We start from the raw sequence: 9390 nt of genomic DNA, 5'->3' as shown, positions 1-9390 counted from the left end.
TTGTATTCCTTTCAAATGTGTAACGTAATGAAGTGTCAGATGTGCCTCCTAATAACTCTCAGTTCACAATACAGTGTTGTCAGCCGCAGTCCCCGTGCCCCGCCTCCCCATGACGGGTTTAGTTTATCCCTGGAGTGTGTGCCCTTTAGATAGGGCGATAGGCCATGGGGTGAAGAGCCCTGGGTGGTGTAAGGCCCACCGGGTGGGGGTGGGAGTCAGGGAGAGGGGGTGAAATATTACAAGAATTACAGTCCCGGGAGTGGAGGGGACCTTAACCGAGGGATGGCAGCAATGCTGTGACACCATTGAGGTGTTTTCACTGAATAAATTCCCTTCCAGTTTCTACCCCCTCGCCCTGCACTCCCTCCCCCTCCACCCTTACACCCCAAAACTGGGGAAAAACAGGCCAAATCTGCGGCCGGGGACGGGAGTGGGGCCGGGGGGCAAGTGTGGGGCATGGCGCGGTCCAGGCGCACGCAGGGCCGGGCCTAATGACTTGGGGGGCGGGGGGATGGGGGTCAGGCGTGTCGTGTGGGCCGGGGCCAAAGGAGGGCCAACGAGATGCGCGATTTTTCGGCCTGACAGTAGTAGGCAACCTCACCCGCTCACCACCTTACTGTCCTGGGTGCGTGCACTGCTGCTGAGGGTCGAGATGGAGGGCTATAGTTCAGAAGGTGTCAGCCCGGTCTTCTTGCTCGTGCTTCTGCTTTGGGAACCCGCTGCTCCCCGCTGTGAGTTGGGGAATGGAATCGGGGCGAGGGAACCTGAGGGATGGAATAGCAGGGAGCCCACGGTGGGGGTGGGGAACCTTCCCGCCGGGTGGGGCACAGACCCACCGACCCCCTCGGCTATCATCTCTGCGGGCGCCGTTCAGTCTCGGGGTGTCCGCTTAGCTGGCTGCCTCTTTCCAGGTGAGAGGGACGGAAATGAGCCTGTGACTTGTCACAAATAGTCCTGGGCGAAGGGACCGGGAGGAAGATGGGAGGAGCCGCGACAGCACGCCCCACCCACCCGCTGGCTGCCCTCAGTGCCCCGCCACGCCCCATGGTTCCTCGCCTCCCGCCCTCCAACTTCCCTCAGTGCCATGGTGCCACCGGGGGCCTCCTGGCCAGGGGAGGAGTGAGGGAGAGGTTTCAATACCCAGTTTGGAATGTGCAGGAGGCAGCTAATCAATGATTATCACCATTGATGTTCTTACTTTATTCCCTCTCTGAAATCAATCAAATATATATTTATAAATGCAAAGTTTTTAGAGGAAGACAGGTAGGGCAAGGGAGCTATTGACAGGGGGCATTTGAGATCTTGCTCACATTTCAGAAGGGATAACATCAGGTGGTCCTCAGGGGGTGACAGGTGAGGACTGGCGGTGGGTGGGGCAGGGCACTGCGGCTGAGGAACGGGCTGTGATGACTGGGAAGGGCTGTGACAGTGACACGGAGCGTGTGCTGGGCCATCGCTGGGGTCATTCATCCCCAAGAGGTTTCGATTCCGGAGGGAGGAGCGGGCCTTTCTTAGCCTAAAGGTGAGGCAGCGGCAGGAGTGGGCTGCCTGCTTCCCTGCAAATGTAAACACACAGGGTGTCAGTGAGCAGCCAAGTCAGTGCCCAGCCAGGCCTGGTGTGCTGCAGCCTTGTGGCTGTGCTGTGGCGCTATTGGCCAGAGGCCGAAGCCAAGCCCCCCAAGCACAATAATAGTACAGGAAGCGGGAAGGTGACCCCAAGCCAGTGTTATATCAGAAGGAGGGGTGCGCAGGAAGCAGAGTTGGAAGTGAGGAGGCCTGAAGGTCGCACTCGGAGGAGCTGCGTCTGCCTGGGAGCTCGATGGGGAGCAGCGGTCGGTCGCTTTGGAGTCTGAGGGGCTGCGCTTGCTGCCGGCACCGTCACCGGTGAGTCCCTGGGAGCCCGCGGCGGCCGCCAAGCTGGGCTGGGCCTGGGGAGGCCTTTCCCTCCTGGAGCTGTTTTTCCCAGGGTGGCCGCGTCGGCTGCTTTTTTTTATATATATATATATATAATTTTAGTTTTAGAAATATTACAAGAATTACAGCCCCAGGAGTGGAGGGGGCCTTAACCGAGGGATGGCAGCAATGCTGTGACACTATTGAGCTGTTTTCACTGAATAAATTCCCTTCCTGTCTCTACCCCTCACCCTGCACTCGCACCCCCTCCACCCCTACATCCCAAAACGGGAAAAACCAGGCCAAATCTGTGGGCTGAGATGGGCAGTGGGGTGGGAGCCAAGGGTGGGGCAAAGTAAAGCGGGTGACGACCACGCCCAGTATTACCTGAAACTACCCGCTGGCTGGACAGATCAGCGGAAGCAGAGGCGGGGCGCAAGGCGGGCTGGGCCAATGGGCCGGGGCGCAAGGCGGGCTGGGCCAATGGGCCGGGGCGCAAGGCGGGCTGGGCCAATGGGCCGGGGCGCAAGGCGGGCTGGGCCAATGGGCCGGGGCGCAAGGCGGGCTGGGCCAATGGGCCGGGGCGCAAGGCGGGCCGGGCAGCCGGGGCGCAAGGCGGGCCGGGCCAATGGGCTGGAGCGCAGGGCTGTATAGGGCGGTGCCAGCTGGGATGTCTACCCGCTGACTGTTGCCCCAGCACACTGTAGCAGTGCTGGAACTTCCTTTGTGGATACGCACTTTTTCTGAGGATCGAGATGGAGGGGTCTGGGTCTGAAGGTGTCAGCCCGGTCTTGTTGCTCGTGCTTCTGTTTTGGGAACCCGCCGCTTCACGCTGTGAGTTGGGGAATGAATCGGGAGGAGGAAAGCTGAGGGGCGAAGCCCACGGTGGGGGTGGGGCACAGACCCCTCTGCGATCATCTCTGCGGGCGCCTTTCAGTCCCTGGCGTGTCTGCATACCTGGCTGCCTCTGTCCAGGTGAGAGAGACGGAAATGAGCCTGTGACTTGTCACAAATAGTCCTGGGCGAAGGGACAGAGAGGAAGATGGGAGAGAGGGCGAAGCCCCTCCTCCACCCTGAGCCGCGACAGCCCGCCCCACCCACCCGCCTCACTAAAGGCTTCTGCAAAGTGGAAGCCCGAGACCCTGCCATCTGCACACGATCAGGACAAAGGGCCGCCGGGCCAGTCCATCAGGGGGTCGCTTGCTGTCCAGAATGGGGGAGGGGCGCTTAGTTACCTTTCTTCCCGCCCCTGCGTTCCTCCCTCACAGGTGCTCCCTCTCTGGGCTACACATTCACAGTCACTCCTAATGGACAACCGTGGTGTGACATTCAAGGCCAGGTCAATGGGAACACATTTCTTCATTATACCTGTGGTGGCCACAAGGTCACACTCATCAGTGTTCTGGAGATGAATGCCACGCAGGCCTGGAGTGACCAGAGAGACGCTCTGCAGTACGTGGTGGAGGAGCTCAAGAAGACCCTGCTGGACATTAGAGCAGAGATTCCTGCAACCAGCGGTACGTTTACAAAACCAGGGTGGAGGCAGAACAGAGGTGCAGGGTGAGGGATCAGTTGTGTTTATGCAAATGTGGGAAGTGGGTACCACCCAAGAGCCTCGGGAGTCAGTGTAGGACACAGAGGACAGAGCAGGACCAGGGGAGCAGAGGGGAGCAGAGGGCTGGACACCAGTGGGGACAAAGGCTCTCAAGACCAAGGCTGACCTCTTCCCCATGGTGCTGGGGACAGGTCCTCTCTCCCTGCAGGGCAGCATGATGTGTGAGCAGGAATCCAATGGACGCACCGCTGCATCCTGTGAGTTTGGACTGGATGGACAGATATCTCTCCGCTTTGACACAAAGAATGGACACTGGACAGTGCTGCACAGTGAAGGCAGACTGTTAAAGCAAACATTGGCGAGTGACAGAGCTATGACCGATCTCCTTGTTAGGACCTCAGCTGGAGACTGTAGGAAGTGGCTTCAACAAGTTCTGTGTCCCCTGAGCACACAAGGTAACTCTACAGAGGAAATGAAGTTGTAGGTCCCCTGAAATGACATTCACACTGTGTGTGTGTGTGTGTGTGTGTGTGTGTGTGTGTGTGTGTGTGTGTTGTGTGTGGTTGGAGAAAGTGACCCATCCACCACGGTGAGGGATTTCTGGAGAATAAGGGCCATAGGTATGTTCTGCGATCCCTCCTTGGGTTTCTCCCTTCCTCACGTCTCTGCCTGCACATAACCTTGGACCACTCACTCACCGGGGATTTCTTGCTGACTGCAACCCTGCGGGCACTGTTCTGTTTCCAGAACTTCTCCTTGTGCTGTTCCCTCTTCTCAGCATCATGTGTCTTCATCTCTCCTGGTCTACTTCTAGAAATCCCTTAACACCACTTCACATCAGCCCTGCGAGGATTCTCTGCCATTTTCCTCAGGTGTCACCTCCTCCTCTGTCCCAGCAGGAGTGATTGTTGTAACCCTTGCTTCCCCCGTTAGCTGTGTGAGCCCCAAGGGGCCGGGGCCCATCTCCTCTCTTTGCTCCAACCCCAGCCTCTGTCACTGTGGCTGCCACACATGGAGGGTAGAAACTGCACAATAGGATGACCTGGGACAGCAGGGGCTGAGGGACATCTCCATGGAACTGGGTTCTGCACGGTTGTCACTCTCATGTTTCCATTACAGCTGCACCAACCACTGCCATAGCCACAGTCCCGCCCAAGGCCGCAACCAACATGCCCATCCCTTCGGTCCTCCCTGTGATCCTCACCTGTGCAATCGTAGTTGGCATCTAGGCTGGGCCTTTAAGTAACAGGAACTGAGGGCATAATTACAGGTACCATGACAGGTACTGATCGATGGCACACGCACTTCCTGAGCAGCACTTCAAAACGTATGAAGTAAAAATTGGGTCTAGGAATGGTTTACCTCAAAACAAGGAAAGTTCTATTGGGACAGTATCCAGCTATTACTTGAAAGATGGGGGAAATGGCCCTGACCGGTTTGGCTCAGTAGATAGAGTGTCATCCTGTGGACTCAAGGGTCCCAGGTTTGATTCCGGTCAAGGGCATGTACCTTGGTTGCAGGCACATCCCCAGTAGGGAGTCTGCCGGAGGCAACTGATTGGTGTTTCTGTCTCATGGATTTTCCTAACTCTCTATCCCTCTCCCTTCCTCTTTGTAAAAAATCAATAAAATATATCTTTTAAAAAGATGGGGGAAATGTATAGCTAGCGATGGACAGTACTTTGAATAAAGCACTTTAGATGTTTCTTTTGAAATTATCATGTTTTCTTTGATTACAAAATCCGCCTTCTAAATGGTACACCGGACAAGTGCAGTGGAACATCTGTTGTGTAGAGGTAAAGAGTATTACGGAGTGAAATTGAGAAGCCCTGGTAGGTTGATAGTCATCATTCCCCTTATCTTCTTATCTAATAAAAGAGAAACATGGTAATTGGTGTACGACCGCTACCCTTCCCATTGGCTAATCAGGGCCATCTGCAAATTAACTGCCAACTAAGATGGCTGTTAACCGCTAACAAAGATGGCGGCTAATTTGCATACTGAAGGCAGGGTAGGACAGCGCAAGCCGCCATCCAGGCCCCTGTGTGCCAGGGGGGCTAAGGCAAGGGGTTCTGATCACTACACCGAAGCCCTTCCCCGCCCACCGGAGACACGGGCCCACTCCCGTGTGCGATCTGCAGGCTGGCGGGGGCTCAGGCCAAGGCTAGCAGTGCCGATTGCTTTGCCCGCCTACCAGAAACAGGGGGCCCACTCCTGTGTGTGATCTGGGGGGTGGGCAGGGGCTGGGGCCAAGGCAAGCAGTGCCGATCACTTCGCCAGCCTACCAGAAACAGGGGGCCCACTCCTGTGTGCAACCCGGGGGGGTAGGCGGGGGTTGGGGCCAAGGCAAGCGGTGCCGATCGCTCCCCCCCCCCCCTGCCTACCAGAGACGGGGGGCCCACTCCCATGTGCCATCCGGGGGCAGGTGGGGGCTGGAGCCAAGGCAAGCGGTGGCAATCGCTTCGCCCACCTACAAGAGACACTGGGGCCCACTCCGTGTGTGATCCGCTGGCGGGCGGGGGCTGGGGATAAGGCAAGCAGTGCTGATTGCTTCGCCCGCCTACGAGAGACAGGGCCCACTCCTGTGTGCAACCTGGGGGTGGGCGGGGGCGGGGGCTGGGGCCAAGGCAAGCGGTAAAGATCGCTTTGCCCCTCTACCAGAGACACGGGGCCCATTCCTGTGTGCGACTCGGGGGTGGGCGGGGGATCAGCGGCGGCATGGCTTGCCTTAGCATGAGCCTCGCCTGCCCGAGGGAGCCATCCAGCCCAGGGCCAGGAAGGCAGGAGGCGACCCTGGAGCACTGGAGCCACCCGGCTCTCCCAGCTGTCCACGCTTCATGAATCCCAGTTTTCCGCGGAGGCCACGGCTGCAGGACCCAGAGCGAGAGACAGGGGAGTGGGCCAAGCACGGCTCTGGCTCGGGCTTGATGGAGGGCACCAGCGCGCTGAGGAGATCTCGCTGAGGAGATCTCCCCAGGGGGCAGCGACTCCCCCTGCTGCCGGGGAGATCTCCTCTGCCCCGGTGCCCTCTGTCCAGCCCCAGCCGCACTCAGCCTGCTCCCCTGTCTCCTGCTCTGCGTCCTGCAGCCGCTGCCTCTGGGGAAACTTGCGATTCATGAAGCGAGGGCAGTGGGGAGGAGGAGGCACCTAAGAAGTCCTCAGCTGCTGGCGCTGGGAGCTGGGAACTTTGTGCCGGGCGCTCCCGGCTGGGCCATGGCAGAGGGGAGCTGGGACTCTGGCCACCACCGCCGCCGCCCCCCAGCTGGCTACTGCTGCTGCTTTGGCTGCTGGAACCTCTGCTGCTGCTTGGGGTCCAGGCGCAGGAGGCTGGCCAGGGGCCTGGGCCAGGTCAGCAGCCCCCGCCGCAGCCTCAGCAGCAACAGAGCGGGCAGCAATACAATGGTGAGTGGGGCCTGAGCCCCGCCCGCCCACCCTGGACACTGGGCCCTCTGAGAGAGAGGGAGAGAGAGAGAGAGAGACAGAGAGAGAGAGAGAGAGAAAGGCAGAATTTGGCACCCCGCATCCCTCCCTGATCAACCACTGTGATTCAGGCCAGCGAGGGCTGCCTTCAGGCCGCAGCTCCAGGTCCCTCATCCCCACCCCAGGCCCGAGAGCACAGTGCTGGGCAGAGGCACCCAGTGGTTCGGGAATGGAGCGCAGTGAGGGGCCAGCACAAGGTGGGGGGGGGGGTTGTGTTTACACCACCAGGTTCCCCACTTCTGCCCTGTCCGGGCATGCCTCCTCCATCCCCTCAGAGGCCCAGCTCCTGCCTACATGCTTGCTGGGCAGGCCCAACTGCAACGGAGAGTGAGCTATGGCAATCAGGATGGCCACTTCCTGGGATGGGATGGCCAGACGATGGGGATTCATGAGGGCGATGAGGCCCATGGGGCATGCACAGCCCTCTGGCAGTGGGGGTGGCCGGCCAAGCTGAGTCTGGCTACAGTGGGGCCAGTGGGAGCCCGAGGCTACCCCAACCCCCACAGGTCCTGGGCAGACGGTGGCTCAGTGGAGAGTGGTATCTCCATGCATAGTGCCCAGGGGCGGCTGTCAGCTGCTGCAACCCCGCCCCACGCTTCAGGGAGCGGGAGAAGGCTCACAGCCACCAGCACCCTAGGCTGCACTGCGTGGCCTGTGCCTCAGCCTGCCAGGTTGGCAGGGTCCAGAGAAGGTGAGCTGTTCCCTTCCCCCAGTGGTAGAACAGGGAGGAGAGCGCTGGGTTCAGGGAGGGGACCTCAGCTGGTATCCTCCTGGTGTGGGCCCTGGCAGGGGCCGGTGCAGAAGTACCAGGGCACAGTTGCTTCACTGTCTCGGTGAAGTTTGCAACTGACCCAAGGAGGAAACCCGAGAGGGGAAAGGCCGGGAGGCATGAATTGCCAGCACTGTAGCCACTTGAAAACAGCTCCACTTGGAATGTGAGGCGGTTGTATGTTCAGCTGAGAAGTGAGGGGGCTGAACTCCACCATCGCTGGGCTCCTGTCAGTCCAAGGCCCAAGCGTCCACCACGACAAGGGGAGAACAGAGCGAGGGGCCCGGAGGAAGGGAGGACAATTGAAGAAAACCATGTCTAGACTTTCCCCAGCCCTCTCCTTCTTTCTGCTGCCTACAAGAGCCCCAGGCCCGGCCACAGTTCTGTGTCCACCTTTTAGTCCCCTATTCTCCAACCGCAGAGGAAAGAAATAAGGAAGGAGTCTGTGCTACCTTCAGAAAGTATCTATATACCTGATTGGCCAGTTGCCTTCCACAGAGAGAGGCCAGACTTCGGCTTAGGCCTGCTCCTCACAGGGACATCAGTAGGACATCCTGTGAGGGCTCCCAGACTGTTAGAGGGGGCAGGCTGGGCTGAGGGATGCCCCCCGAGTGCACAGATTTTTGTGCACCGGGCCACTAGTCCTATCTAATAAAAGAGAAACATGGTAATTGGCGTACAACCGCTACCCTTCCCATTGGCTAATCAGGGCGATATGCAAATTAACTGCCAGCCAAGATGGCGGCCGGCAGCCAGGCAGCTTAAACTGAACATGAGCCTTGCTTGCTTCAGTGATGGAGGACTCCAACATTCCCCACCTGCCTTGCCAGCCTCTGAGCCTGCAGTTTGAACATTGTAACAAATATAGAAGCTGAACAAAACCCCAGAAACCTGCTTTCAACTAGCCAGGAAATCAGAGCTGGAGTTGATACAGAGTTTCGATTATAGAACCTCAACAAACCAGATACCTACTTTCAGTAGCTGAGGCCTCAGAGCTGGAGCCAAGCCTCAGAGCTAAAGCTGGCCCAGAATTTAAAAAAAAAAAAAAAAAAAAAAAAAGGAGCGGTTGGGAGCTTCAGTCTCAGCCTGAAAACAGCCCTCAGCCCCTCACCCAGACTGGCCAGGCACCCAAGTGGGGACCCCCCACCCTGATCCAGGACACCTTTCAGGGCAAACCAGCCAGCCCCCACCCATGCACCAGGCCTCTATTCTATATAGTAAAAGGGTAATATGCCTCCCAGCACCGGGATCAGCGGAGCAGAGAGGCCTCCTGGCACCAGGATCAGCGTGACAGGGGGCAGCGCCCAAACCCCCTGATCGCCCTGCAGCTCTGTGTGTGACAGGGGGCATGGCTACAACCTCCCTATCTGCCCTGCTCTGTTCCTGACAGGGGAAAGCACCTCAACCCCCTGATCAGCCCTGCTCTGTGCCTCATAGGGGGAGCTCCCCAACCCCCTGATCACCCTGCAGCTCTGTGTGTGACAGGGTGTGGCGCCCCCACCCCCCAACCCCACGGGCCCTGCTCTGTGTGTGATGGGGTAGAGCCATAACCTCCCCATTGGTCCTGCCCTGAGTGTGACAGTGGCAGCACCCCAACCCCCTGATCGGCACTGCTCTGTGGGTGAGAGAAGACGGCGCCCCAACCCCCTGATCCGCCCTGCTCTGTGCATGACGAGGGGAGCTCCCCAACCCCC

The 9390-nt window shown here is 58.8% G+C and overlaps 1 protein-coding gene across 1 annotated transcript; it reads left to right on the top strand.

Annotated features, from left to right (window-relative positions):
- Nucleotides 1-621: 621 nt before the first annotated feature.
- LOC132229926 (UL16-binding protein 1-like) lies at nt 622-5080 on the top strand. The gene is made up of 4 exons (XM_059686575.1): nt 622-731; nt 3162-3410; nt 3640-3903; nt 4568-5080. Exons 1-4 carry the CDS (start codon nt 653-655, stop codon nt 4675-4677), a joined length of 702 nt encoding a protein of 233 aa, XP_059542558.1. The 5' UTR covers nt 622-652; the 3' UTR covers nt 4678-5080.
- Nucleotides 5081-9390: the final 4310 nt, after the last annotated feature.

This window comes from Myotis daubentonii, chromosome 3, assembly GCF_963259705.1.
Source record: "Myotis daubentonii chromosome 3, mMyoDau2.1, whole genome shotgun sequence".
Lineage (NCBI taxonomy): Eukaryota > Metazoa > Chordata > Mammalia > Chiroptera > Vespertilionidae > Myotis > Myotis daubentonii.
The sequence above is the reverse complement of the archived record's forward strand: the minus strand, read 5'-3'. Positions and strand labels throughout refer to the sequence as shown.

Coding starts and splice junctions, on each gene's coding strand:
- LOC132229926 (XM_059686575.1), top strand. CDS start 653: ATGGAGGGCTATAGTTCAGAAGGTGTCAGCCCGGTCTTCTTGCTCGTG. Junction 732..3,161: donor GGAACCCGCTGCTCCCCGCT/GTGAGTTGGGGA, acceptor CCTCCCTCACAG/GTGCTCCCTCTCTGGGCTAC. Junction 3,904..4,567: donor GTGTCCCCTGAGCACACAAG/GTAACTCTACAG, acceptor TTTCCATTACAG/CTGCACCAACCACTGCCATA.